Here is a 13,536-nt window from a genome sequence, read left to right as displayed (position 1 = left end):
TATCTGAACTCGTTCCACAGTCATGGTGACCTACACATACATCGAAGCCTTTCCTGTCAGTGCCAGTAAACGCACTGAAGTCACCCAGGACCAAGAAGGAATTTCACATGGGGCACTGTTAAACAGCTAAGTCAAGATTTGCATAAAACAACTTTTTCTCTTCAGAATCACTCATCAGTGTCTGACCATACACTGCAATATGAGAGATGAATCCCAAGGAGTGCTTCAACCTCACTAGCACCATTTAATCAAGGTGGTACCCCCAAGGTGGATGGAAAACTGATGACAGGGAGTGCTGGAGTTCCCGTTTCATCAGCCCTCAGGACTAGTTCCTGCCCATCCCCCTTTGCTGAACATTTTCATTGTTTCAGTAAAACAAAGAGTAGGCCAGCATACTCTCCAATACAAGTTTCTCTAACTGTCAACACCAAAAGGCTCGCACAGTGCGCAAGAGATTGGGCGGTCAACGACCTCGCTCAGTGCGAATTCGCTCACTGAGAATACATAATCTTAGGGGAAAAATTGCATATGGGCAGTACCCCCTAATGCCTGGACATTTTTTGGCCCTTAGAGACATAATAAAGGTCAAATTTTTCAGACACTGTACTACAGATATAGCTACAATAAAAAAAAATATAGACAGTCACCTTAACAACAGTAGACAACAGGCCTGATGGACTTAACAGGGATTCTGAGGCGTGGCAATGCACTTACAGTGCCCCCGCCACCACCTCGGCCGCACCATGCTTGTTTAACAGTTGCCAATGTTGTATAATTCCAGGCTTTGACGAAGAAATTTACAGCCTGTCGAATGTTACATTTCTTCCAGAATTTAGCAACAGTCATTATGGTGGGGGTTGCAGGTATGCCAGGTTAAGCAGGTGAGTCAGGTGGGGCTGTGGAGGTGGAGGGGGAGGCGGCTGATGAGTCAGGTGAGGCAGTGGAGGAGGAGGGGACGGCAGCTGGCGAGTCAGGGGAGGTGGTAAGGGGAGGATCCTCCCTCTCCTCCTCGCTACTGCTCACATTTTCGGCAATTTCCTTCATCTCATCTTGCTTTTTTGTTTCATTCCTCATCTTGTTATGGATGTACTGGCAGGATAACAACTTGGTATTCGCAAAATAAACATCATTATTATAGAAACTGGGTATCTATTCTAACTTACTGTTATTGCCGAGAAAGTTATTGTCGAAGTTGTTACTGGCGAGATCTTACTGAAGACCCCTCTTGAGCACCTTCCCCCACGAGCCTCTAGGACACTATCGCGTTGTGTGGGGATGAGGGTCACGTACTGATGGAAAATGGCGTTTTTAAGCCACTCCTTGCCTCTACCACATGTTTTGTGAGGTAAACTCACGCATTCAAGGTTTTTGGTTATGATTTTTGGTAACTCGCGCACAATGTGATTCGCGCACTCTGATGTCGTGCACTGTGCGAGCCTACTGTATACGCACATTAAACACTACATGTCCTATTTAAAAATCAACCAAAATGGCGCCTCATAATCAAGCCTCGGAGTCTCATGGGGGGTGGGGCCATAAATGCCCCCACCATCCGCCCCTCTCTCGGCAACGACACGGAGAGAAGCCTGGAACCACTGTCTGACTCACTTCTTTTCTGCAACATTCATAGCCTTTCATCTACCTTTCTCTCTGTTGAACACCACCTCTCCTCCTCCAAACCTCACCTACACTTACTAACTCAGACTCAGCTGTCAGAGGTAACTGATAGCAAACCCTTCTCTGTATCCTCCTACTTTCTCTATACTCATTTCAAAGCTAAAGGTGGCTGTTGTGTATATGTATGCAACAACTTATCTTGCTCTCACGTTCCTGAATTTGATTCTTCTGAATTCTCGACTCCCTGGCTTCGGCTTTCCTATCATTCTCAGAATAAATATATCTGTGCTGTACTTATCCCCTAATTCTACTGACTATGAAAAATTCTTTGACTATCTTACTTCTACAATGAAACACATTCTATCCATTTCTCCTTTCCCTGAAATCTCCGTTCTAGGAGATTTCAATGTTTACAACCACCTTTGGCTCTCCTCTCTTTTCACTGTTCTGCCTGATGAACAAGCCTACATCTATTCTATGCTTAACCCCTTAACCCCGGGGTGTCACTTTCGTGACGCTCGGCCACAATGGATCATATTGCGGGGTGTCACTTTTGTGATTCTGTGTTATTTTGAATTATCCCGGGCTCTCAAGTGGTGGCTTGTATCATCTATCAGTACTGCCAATGTCCAACACTAGTCAGCACTCCAAATCTCATCTGTACTCCCATCCATTGTTGACATATTAGCGATTTTATCCCCTTCATGACTCCCCTCCCTACCTGCCCTCCATTACCCTGTCCTCTCACCTCCCACGCCGTGCTGCGCTACACAAATTTCCCCTGGATTTTTCCACAGATTTCATCCATTGAAATAAGCCCTATGCCCTATACTTATACAAAATAATATATACCAAAAAAAATAAGGTAAGTGATAGTGTTATACACCAAGAATTGGCTCGTTATCACCCGACAACACCTCACGTGCATTCATTCGCTACATAACCACGGTAATTTACCCTTTGAATTATGCCTTGTAATCGATGTCTGTAATAAAAATATATATCAAAAAGGAAGGGAGAAGCCTTAGTGACATTTACATTCACCTGGAACTACCAATTTCTTTATGTATTGCCGAGATTTTCTACCTATAAAAAATTAGCATGTAAGTTAGCAGCAGTCAGCCTCAGTGTCATTGTCAACCCTTGCCTTCTCAGATAAGCCACGGCATTTAGTTCCTTGTCCTCCGCTGTGGTCAAACCATGCCGCACTTGCGTCCCGCCATTTCTGCCGCTTCTGTGCCCATTGCAAAGGGCCCCGTGACCTCTAGCCCCAAGAAAAGTAGTGAGGGAAGCAGGAAAGGACTTAGTGACTCTGCAGTGGCACGTGAACTAGCAGAATTGTCCATGGTGATGATGGATAGTGATTTTGACGATTCGGGTGAATCGTGTGATGAGCCAGGTGAGGTAATTGTGCCAGAAAGTGCTAGTACGAGTGCTTCAGTGTCGGAAGTAGTCTCTAGCTCCAAGGGAAAGGAGCCGTTAGTGCAGCGAGGCAAGGAATTTGGGAAGGGAGTGAAAAGGCGACGTGTTAGCCCCAGAACAATGCCCCCGCGTGACCCAGCCCGCCATGAGTCCCGAGTTGATTCACCTCCCCGTTCCCCAAGCCCCACTTCACTCATTTCTTCCTCTTCGTCGGCTGAGTTATCTCTGGAGTCTTCGTCGTCGGAGTCACCACCAGCATGAACAGTGAAGGCAGGCCGTAGAGGAAGAGGTAAATCCAGGACTTGTAAAAGAGTTGGTAGTAGGGTAAGGGCTGCTAGTGCTGTACGGCAACCCAGGGTCAGTGCGAGTGACCTTGAACCCGATAAATCTGCCTCACAGCCACCCACCACCACCACCACCACCACCACCACCACCACCACCACCACCACCACCCGCCCTACACCGCCACGACAGGGAATTCTGGACGCCTTCGCGTGGACGGAAGGGTCCGATTTTGTGCCTGAACATTTAGTGTTTGATGAGAGCTCCTCAGGAGTTCAGCCTGCCTTCACTATTGACGATAATGCTGAGTGTGTGGACTACCTTTTGGCCTTCCTAGATGACGAAGTCATGCAGCACATATGTGATGAGACCAACAGGTATGAATCACAACGTGCTGCAAGTGGTACAGGTGCAGCCAAGATGCAACAGTGGTCCATGCTGGGAGTGCAGGAGCTGTATGTGTTCTTTGCGCTCATGCTTCTCATGCCACACTCCAAGAAGCATGAGTTGGAAGAATACTGGTCCATGGACCCCTTACTACCCTCACCCACCTTCAATAAGTACATGGCCAGAGATCGCTTCCGGAACATCATGGGAAACCTGCACTTTGCCGACAACGATGTACCTTCCCAAACCGACCCACTCTGGAAGATCCAGAAGATTCTGAGCAGAATGAAGGATAAGTTTATGTCATTCTTCCACCCCTTTCAGAAGGCTGTCATTGACGAATCCTTGGTTTTGTTCAGAGGACGTCTTCGGTTTGTTCAGTACATTCCAAGCAAACGCCATCGCTTTGGAATTAAGTTCTTTGTACTGTGCGACTGTAAGATGGGGTACATCCTTGACTTCGTCATTTATTCAGCCAGCACTGTCGATCTGGATAAAACACACCCCCTTGGCTTCTCAGGCTGTGTAGTGAAAGTGCTCCTTGAAAAGTATTTTGGTGGGAATCATGTGCACCGAAACTTGCCAAATACAGTACAATCCCTGCTATCCGGTATCCAGACAAACGGAATACTCAGAAAAATGGGAAAATTCAAGGGTTGGTAAAAATGTCAGTAAGTTATAACTGTGCGCCAATTTGAATGGACTGCCAAACCGCCGTTTGATCGTGTCACGCGAGGCTGAGTGAAGTCAGACAAAGCGAGGTGAAGGCATTTCCGGTTAATGTAAATCCCTAGCAAATCCTCTTAACCACCCCTCCTCTCCCCCTCTTTCCCCTACTTGAATTCAGTCATCCTCCACACCCTCCAAAAATCACCAGTCTGCGTTTTGCCACCAGACAGTAAACAAGCTCTCTTGCTATTGTGTTCCTCTGATAGAAGGTAATTTGTACACTTCAAAATGCCTAAAGTGCAAACTAAACATAAGCGTATCGTGCTTACCTTGAAACAGAAGCTGGACATATGCAACAGACTTGAAAAAGGCGAACATTATAAAACACTAACGGCTGAATATAAATGTTAATAGGAATGAAAGTTTACTTTGTTGGAAGAAAAATAAATAAATAATATGCCTGCATTTCATACGTACATCATTTATTTTATTTTCTGCAAAACAGCTGAGTGGCGGGTGAGGGGTGGAGTGATGGAGGTCAGGTGGGGAAGAAGAAGAACAGTCGGGGTCAGAAATGTAAACAAACTCAGGTGGGGGCACAGGTGTCGTGATAATTCTACAGTGCAGTCTTAACACATCATCAGTTCACTAATAAATGTTCAAGCTTTTATTTCTTTATTCTATTTTTCAATTTTTATGAGTACAGTACATATAATGAATAGAGTAATTCAGTAAACAATGGACTGGTGCAATTTGCAGTACTGTAAATTGCTAGACATTGCACGCACGTCCGTTATGACCATGGTGTGTGTTTACAAGGCACTTTTTCAGGCGGAATCTCTTAGTGTAACCCCTAATGTGACTGGTGAGTACCTGAACTGTATTTACTGCTGTGATAGCCTTTGTATAGATTTGACTTGAAAATCAGAAATACGGGAAAAATCTGTAACCGGGAAGGTAAATTCCCCAAGCCACCCGGTTAACTGGGATTGTACTGTACCTTTCTGAGCATGGCATTGGCTCCTGCGGCACTGTCAAAAGTAATCGTGCCCACTTCCCTAAATTCACAGAGGCAGGAACCTCGCAGCAAGGAGACGTGCACCTACGCAAGTCTGAGAAGATGCTGGCAATACGGTGGCATGACATGAGGGTCGTGCGCATCCTCACCACCGTACATAAAGGGGAGATGACAGACAGTGGGAAAGTCGACTGTAGGACAGGCGAACCTGTGATGAAACCTGATGCTGTGTTGGACTACAATATCAACATGCGGCTGGTGGACAAGTCCGACAAGATGATTGGTGAGATCGACTGCCTCAGGAAGAATACTAGGTGGTACAGGAAAGTTTTTCTGCATCTCATAGATATGATGATGCTGAACACCTTCATCCTGTACAAGATGAAGGTCAAGCCACTCAAGTCCTTCTCCCTGAGGTTGTTCACCAGGACTTGTGTCCAGCAGCTGCTGGAAAGATATGGTAGGGTGACAGCAGCAACTCCAAGGCGCCATCCAGTAACACTTCCCGACAGACTTAAGCAGAGGGCGTACATGGATCAGCACAGACTGGTGCAAATGCCTGCCACAGGGAAAAGGAAGGCTGCGATCCGCAGGTACCAGGTGTGTGCACATACCACCCGCTGCACACCTGAGCACAAACGCACCTCTTGGCAGTGCGCTGAGTGCCAGGTTCCCCTCTCTGTTACCTGCTTCTTTGATTACCACAGCCAGAAGAAGTTCTAAAAGTGCAAGTGGGAAAGGAAAGTAATGTGAAAATAATGTGTAAATAATGTGTAAATAGCAAGTGAAAGCAATGGATGTTCAGTACATATGACTGAACAGTGTAATATAGTTTTATGTTACTGAAAGTGACAGTGAATAACATAGTGTAAGTAAAATAGAAGTGTAAATATTGAAAATACAATAGAAAATGTAAATAGAAATGTAAGTAATTAGTAATATAAGTATATAAGTACAAATACTTGAGGTTATAACAGTGAAAGTGAATCCGTGGCTCTCTACGTATTTTACTGAATGAAAAATTGAATGACTTCAGTGACAATAAACTAATACAGTAATCCCGCATTTTTTGCGGATTTTTTTGTCTACGGTTTTGCCCTCTCGCGGATTTTCTTAGCATTAATAAGTTCAACAAAAATATCCTTGAATATACAGAAAAAAAAAAAAAATGAAATTCCCGCAGCTTCCAATTGTAACGCGGTAAACTCACGCCACCCTCTGTCCCTTTCCCGTGGCCCCTCTGCCAGTGTTACCATATGTAGCATAATTTTATTCTTTTAGCATAATTTTGATCAAATTTTCGAGTCTGGAATATTTTTTAGCATATTAGAAGTTTTAGAATCATTCTAGCATAATTTAGAATGGAATGGAATATTTATAGAATAATTTTATAAAAGCTACAAATCAGAGAGAGAGAGAGAGAGAGAGAGAGAGAGAGACGAATAAGGTAAGAAGATGTTTGAATAGTTGGTTACTTTCAGTTTGGGCTTGGTTGGGTTGGATTAGGTTAGGTTAGGTTGGATTAGGTTAGGTTAGGTTAGGTTTTAGGTTCGGTTCGGTTTGGTTCGGTTAGGTTAGGATAAGTTTGAGCTTTGTACTTTACCCATGAAACCTAGGTTTTTCCGATGGATTTTGGTATGATTCATTCGATTTTCAGCTTCATTTCAGTTGGAAATGACCATTTTCTGTGTTTCCCCCCCTCCCTATAACCCCTGATTCCCCAAAGATCCCTCATTATTTCAGGGGGATGGGGGGGGGGTCATATCTCAAAATCTGGTTATTTCCGACGGAAATGATGCTCAAAATCGAACGAATCACATCAAAATCCATCAGAAAAACGTAAGTTTCGTGGGAAAAAGCAGTATGGGTAGATACCGATATTTATCCTCTTACTGTATGTAGGTTCATTTTAATATTTTCATAGTAAACAATATATAATTAATATGTTGCACGAATATGTATAGAATTTTATCATTTAGCTTCAAGTTAGCATAATTCATTTTTTACTTGGAACAAATATGCTCAATCTAGCATAATTTTTTCATTGCCCTAGCATAATTTCGTTGTTTGGATATGGCAACACTGCTCTCTGCCTCGCATTCTTCAGTCCACGCCTGACTGCCTTAAGTGGCTGTTGTGGTTGTAACCACACTATGATATGAGCCTCTTGCCTCCCACTTGCTTTCCACATGGCCCCAGGACGTAAGCCAGCCTCACCAAAGGCTAATAATACAATTAGTAAGAACTCCAAAGTGACAAAACGATCAAGTTATGACCTTAGCAGAGAAAATTGTGTTACTGGACAAGCTAAGAAGCAACCGTGCGAGTGTTTGCTATCACCAGTTAATGCATCTTTTTATTTTGTACTGTTTTGTGAATAAATGTGTAGATAATTGTGTATTACTGTACAGTGTATACGTTTTTCCTTCATAATGGAGTATGTGCTTTCAATCTTGTAAGAAGGTATTTCGGGATGAGTATGGAGGTTTCGGGACAATTCGTGGTCACAACAAACACAAGACATTTCGCCTTCATTAATGAAGATAGCTATGGGTGACGCTAGAATATAATTCAAAGGCGACTACAGCGAGGAAGAAACAAGTTAATTATTGACTAAAGGTGCAACTAATAATTTCCAGAACCTACGCTACTGAACATGGACTTTGCTGGATCCCCCTGAAATATAGTTATTAAAGTATTGATTAATTAATAATAAGTATATTGATGAAAGTATTGATTAGTATATTTATAGAATGGCGGGGAATCGTCCAGGGTGCGAATTGTTCTGAAGGGGAATCGTCCATGTTTTGACGGGGAATTGTCTGACGGCGAATTGTCTCGCAATCAGTATGGACATGGACTGTGTGATGGGCAGCATGGTGGACACAAGTGCAAGTTTTCAATTGTTAATAGAGTATCCGCGGAATTGACTTTTCGCGGGGGTTACAAGAACGTAACTACCGCGAAATATGCGGGATTACTGTACTACCAAAGGAAACTTATGGAGAAAGACTCCAGATATATATAAGTGTGATATAGTAATAGAAATATAAAGTGTGAGGGGTTTTATGAATAATAAATGACAGAGTACCAAGAGCGAACTAGCGCAAGTGGGAAGGTCATACGCGCTCGTAATTTCCATTGCTTTCACAGTGGTGTTTTTTTTGGGAGTATTGTCAAGTGGGGTTGGTGGAGGATTAGTGCCCCTCCCTGTAAAACAATTAACTCTAAGCCCTTGGCCACCCCATTTGGGATACATGGCGTCTGGCAATGGATGGATGGATGGATGGATCCCAAACTACTTGAAAATCATAGAGTAGTGTTTATAGTGTTAATATCTGGCTGTGGTAATCATATTACGGGTTGTCGGGAAGTGTAAAGTGGAGACTTCATTACCCAACTTCAGAGGTCTCCACAAGTCCTACGGTAACAGACGAAGGCTCAACAAACATTCCAGGAGAAAGCTGAAGGTATGTGCCATAAGCATATGTAATTTTAATATTCTAGGACTAATAACTGATTTTTGGCAAATATTTTTTGAGAGTCTGTCGGAGCCCAAATAACCCTGCGGGACACGCAAAACATTGGTAAACATGCCCGCGGTGAAGGGGTTAATGACCTAGAACAACTTGAACAGCACCCTACAAGTATCCTTGACTGCTCTGGAGAAAGTTCCAACATTCTTGACCTCTTCCATACAACTAATCCTTCTGCTTACACTGTTAATCTTTACCCTTTGCTGGGGTCCTCCAACCACAACCTTATCATCTTAACCTGTCCTATCACTCCAGTACAGCCTGTGGACCCTCCAAAGAAATGTCAATTGTGACACTTTGGAGCTGCTGACTGGGAGGCCCTCAGGCAGTACTTCTTTGATTTTCCCTGGAATGAGTATTGCTTCCATGGCAAAGAGCCATCTGAGTGTGCATTGCGCATTACGGAGGTTATTCTCTCAGGCATGGAAGCATACATTCCTTTCTCATATCCTCTGACTAATGAAAAGAACTGGTTTAATCATGCTTATTCTAATGCTGTTCATAACAAGGAGATGGCCTACAAAAGGTACCAGAGCCAACCCACCCCTGAATCTCACCTTTTTCATGTTTCTGTCCAGAATCGTGCTAAACCTGTTCTTGGTTCTGTTAAAAATAATTTCATCCGTACTAAATGCTCTCAACTCTCCAACTCGAATTCTTTCAGCTCCTTCTGGGACCTTGCCAAAAACCTTTCTAACAACTTTACCTCATCATCCTTCCCTCCTCTTTCCACTCTGATGGCTCTGTAGTTAGTTCTTCTACTGATAAAGTGGATATCTTCGCTCAGAATTTTCCTCCAATTCCACCTTAGATGATTCTAGTGCTGTTCCTCCATCGCTTTCCTCCTCTGACTTCCTCATGGCTGACTTTAAAATTTCTTCAACTGATGTATATTTTACCACCACTGGCCTCAATACTAACAAGGCATATGGGGCTGATGGGGTCCCTCCTGTTGTTCTCAAAAACTATGCATCTGTGCTTACACTCTGCCTAGATAAATTCTTTTGCCTTTGTCTATCAACCTGCATCTTTCCTCCTTGCTGGAAGTTTCCTCTCAATCAGCCTGTCTCAAAGAAGAGTGACCATTCCCAACCCTCTATTGCCCAACTGCATTAACATCCAGTATCTCAAAATTTTTCAGGGCTTTTCTTAACAAAGAAATTAATGCATCTTTCCCATCACAACCTTCTCTCTGATCGTCAGTATGAGTTCTGTCAGGGATGCTCGACCTGTGATCTTCTCACCTACCTCAATGGTCACTGCTCCTCTGAATTGTCTGCTTGCATCCCTCCACTTCCAGGATACATCTAGCGACAAACTTTCATCCCTTTTCTGTCTAACTCTCAAATGCAAAAGTTAACCATTACTCCCAGTCCTTCACTTATGCAACACGTCAACTCAGGAACTGTCTCCCTCTGTTTGTATTTCCTACGGTACTTCCCATGATCTCCAGTCTTTCTAACACAGTGTGTCCAGGCATCTCGAAATGAATGGATCTTGAATTTGGCTCTCTGTTGTATTGCTTTTGTTTTTTCTTAGAAGGAAATGTTTGTGGGCTCCTGCCCTTAGGTTCCTTCTTTCTTGAACTGGGGAAGAAAAAAAAAAAGAATAACCCTGTCAACACAAGAGACACTGGGAGCAGCAATGGCCACAGCAACATCTCTTAGCTGCGCACCATCATTACAGCCAGACCAGTACTACGTGTAATCACTCCTACTATCTCCCCATGCCTAGGTTTGCTCACTTCAGGTGCCAAATTCCCAATTGCCCCACCTCTTGTGACAACAAAGGCAGTGAGTCATCCTCTGAAAAGCTTACAATGATCCAAACTCCCACTCAGAAAGCCTTCTGAAGGTTAAACACATGAGCGGATCTATGGGGTTTGTATAGCCTCTGTGCCACGACACGAGTTTAAAACAGAGTTGGGTCTAGGGGTCTCCCCCATCATCTGGCTGCTGGGGTTCTGTTGGTTTTACCCAGTAGTGATCATGACTGGTGCCAGCAGGTCAGGACCTGAAAAGCTCTGTCAGGCTGGCACCTGAGGGGGAACCCCAGCAAAACAGGGTCAGGGTCAGGCAACACATGCTGACCATGATCCTTCTTCCCCTTCCTAAGTCATGCAAGATTTTACAGGGAGGGCAGGCAAACCTCACACCAACCTCCCAATTAAGGGGAGGACTCATCACTAGACTGTGGAGAGGGGCTTGAGATCTGGCGAGAAAAAAAAAAAAGCAGGGAGGGGGAGATGAAGAGTACGAATATGATAAAGAAACGTCATGAAATATGGAGGAATATGATTAAGACAATAACTCACAGCCTGGAATGTGCCCCTGTATATGAGATCAATGGGTGGTCTGAAAAGGTCCTCCAAGGTCTTCATCTTACGTCGGTTGCGGCTGGTGGTGGGGTGAGGTGTGCTGCTGCTGGTGCTATTGTTGCTGCTGGTACTGGGGCTTGCCAATGAGGTAGATGCCCCACCCTCACCAACACCACCACTTAACAGCTCCTCCTCTTGACGTTCTGCAGTGATAAACGGTCGTATTATTGAACAAGAGATTGGAAAAGGGAGATCATGACCAGTTTTTTTTTTTTTTTTTTTTACATCATTATTGATTCTATTACAGTTATTATGCTGTGCCATTTTTCCACCCTGATCACCATCACCATACAGTTCCTCTTCCTGATCTCTGAATCTGGTGACAAAAAAACACATTACTTTACTGAAAATGAGATCACAATGAGGAAAGCACACACCCACTTTTCACATCAGTATCATAACTCATGGATATGCAGCACTATCCACTCAACCCTCATTTTCATTACCAAGCAATATCTTCTGATGCTGAGGTGACAGTTGTGTTACTGTACCAATCAGACATTTTAAGTACAGTAAGTCTTTGTAATAAATACATATATATATTTTTTACTTTTTTGTCATTTTAAGCCCTTCAATCCTATGATGCCATTTTTTTATTTACTTTTTACCATCACTCACTTATGATAGTCATTTCAAAGTACAGGAGTTTAATACAGCTATCACTAATACCTACAGTACCAGGCAACCTTCCTGAGAAAAATAACCCTTCTGATGGAGGCAACATTAAGTAAAATTCAAAATTACTTCCTGAGCTTCTCGCCGCTGCTGCCGCCACCATGCATGCACGCACACACACACATACACACACACACACACACACACACACACCTCGCTGGTGCAGTTGTAATGTTCCCGCTTGCCAACTGGTGGGCGGGAGTTCGCGCCTCGCTCAGGTTGCGAAAAGTTTCACTGACGAAGTGGGTGGTTACTGTTCCCCTAGAGCAAGGGGACGGGTGTGTGCGTGTGTGAAGGTCACAGCCTTGCCCTTAGATCGGACCATATGAGCTCTCAGCTCCCTTCCGGGAGGGTAAAAGCTGACTATCACGACCATCAAGTGATCCTGAACGACCCGGTGAATTACACACACACACACACACACACACACACACACACACACACTGAAATAGTAGTTGATGGAAATGAAATGCTACAACTGATGACAGCATCTGCCATGAGGAAGTCCATGAGGCCAGATGTGATTTTTTTTTTTTTTTTATGCGAGGAAGAAGGAACCAAAGGCCATGAGACCGCAATAACAGTTCCCTCCAAGAGAAAAACAAAATACAAGAGAGAGCCAAATTCAAGATCCGATCATTTCGAGATGCCTAGACACACTGCGTTTGGAAGACTGGAGAACATAGGCAGCAGGAAATACAGAAAGAGGAAGACAGTTCCAGAGTTGACCTGTTGCATAAATGAAAGACTGGGAGTACCGGTTAACTCTTGCATTAGAGAGTTGGACAGAAAAGGGATGAGAGTTTGCAGCTAGACGGGTGCTACGTGCCCGTTGTAGAGGTGGAGGAATGCATGCTGACAGTTCAGACGAGCAGTGACCATTAAAGCTGCGATAGAAAAGAGATAAAGATGTAACAGTGCAGCAAAGAGACAGAGGTTGAAGGGAGTCAGTAAGAGGAGGAGAGTTAATGAGATGAAAAGTATTTGACTCCACCCTATTGAGAAGAGCTGTATGTGGGGAGCCTCTCCACACATGAGAGTTGTACTCCACACAGGGGCGGATAAAACCCCTGTATAGAGTCAACAATTGTGCAGGGGTAAAGAAAGAACAGAGTCAGCTTAGCACACCCAATCTCTTGGAAGCAGATTTTACAAGAGATGTACTATGATCTTTCCAAGATAAGTCCCGAGTAAATGAAACCCCAAGCATGTTCAAGGATGATGCAGGATTAAGCTGAATATTATTAAACATTAGTGGGTATACCTGTGCAAGATTTTGTCGGGTTGATAGGTGTAAGAACTGAGTCTTAGATGCATTAAAAACAACAAGATAATTTTTACCACAGGCAGACATTAGCTGTGCCATAGCCACATCCCTTGTCTGTTGAAGTAACTGCTGAGATGGGCGTTGTGGGAACCGAATGGAAAGGTGAAGGGTAGAGTCATCAGCGTATGAATGGATAGGGTTGGATGTACAGTTTAGAAGGTCATTGATGAATAAAAGGAAGAGAGTTGGTGATAGGACAGAGCCCTGAGGAACACCACTGTTGATA

The 13,536-nt window shown here is 43.8% G+C and overlaps 1 protein-coding gene across 1 annotated transcript in view; it reads right to left on the bottom strand.

The window, feature by feature from the left end:
* Positions 1-13,536, bottom strand: part of LOC145416994 (UBX domain-containing protein 7) — a 276,989-nt gene that overhangs the window by 185,826 nt on the left and 77,627 nt on the right. The window contains exon 4 of the mRNA XM_080285837.1: positions 11,246-11,451. Coding sequence (XP_080141963.1) covers positions 11,246-11,451 — 206 coding nt within the window. The remainder of the gene's footprint in view (positions 1-11,245; positions 11,452-13,536) is intronic.

This window comes from Coenobita brevimanus, chromosome 108, assembly GCF_032717465.1.
Source record: "Coenobita brevimanus isolate Jiangsu-jjx chromosome 108, ASM3271746v2, whole genome shotgun sequence".
NCBI classification, from domain to species: domain Eukaryota; kingdom Metazoa; phylum Arthropoda; class Malacostraca; order Decapoda; family Coenobitidae; genus Coenobita; species Coenobita brevimanus.
This window is presented reverse-complemented; position numbering and strand designations above follow the sequence as displayed.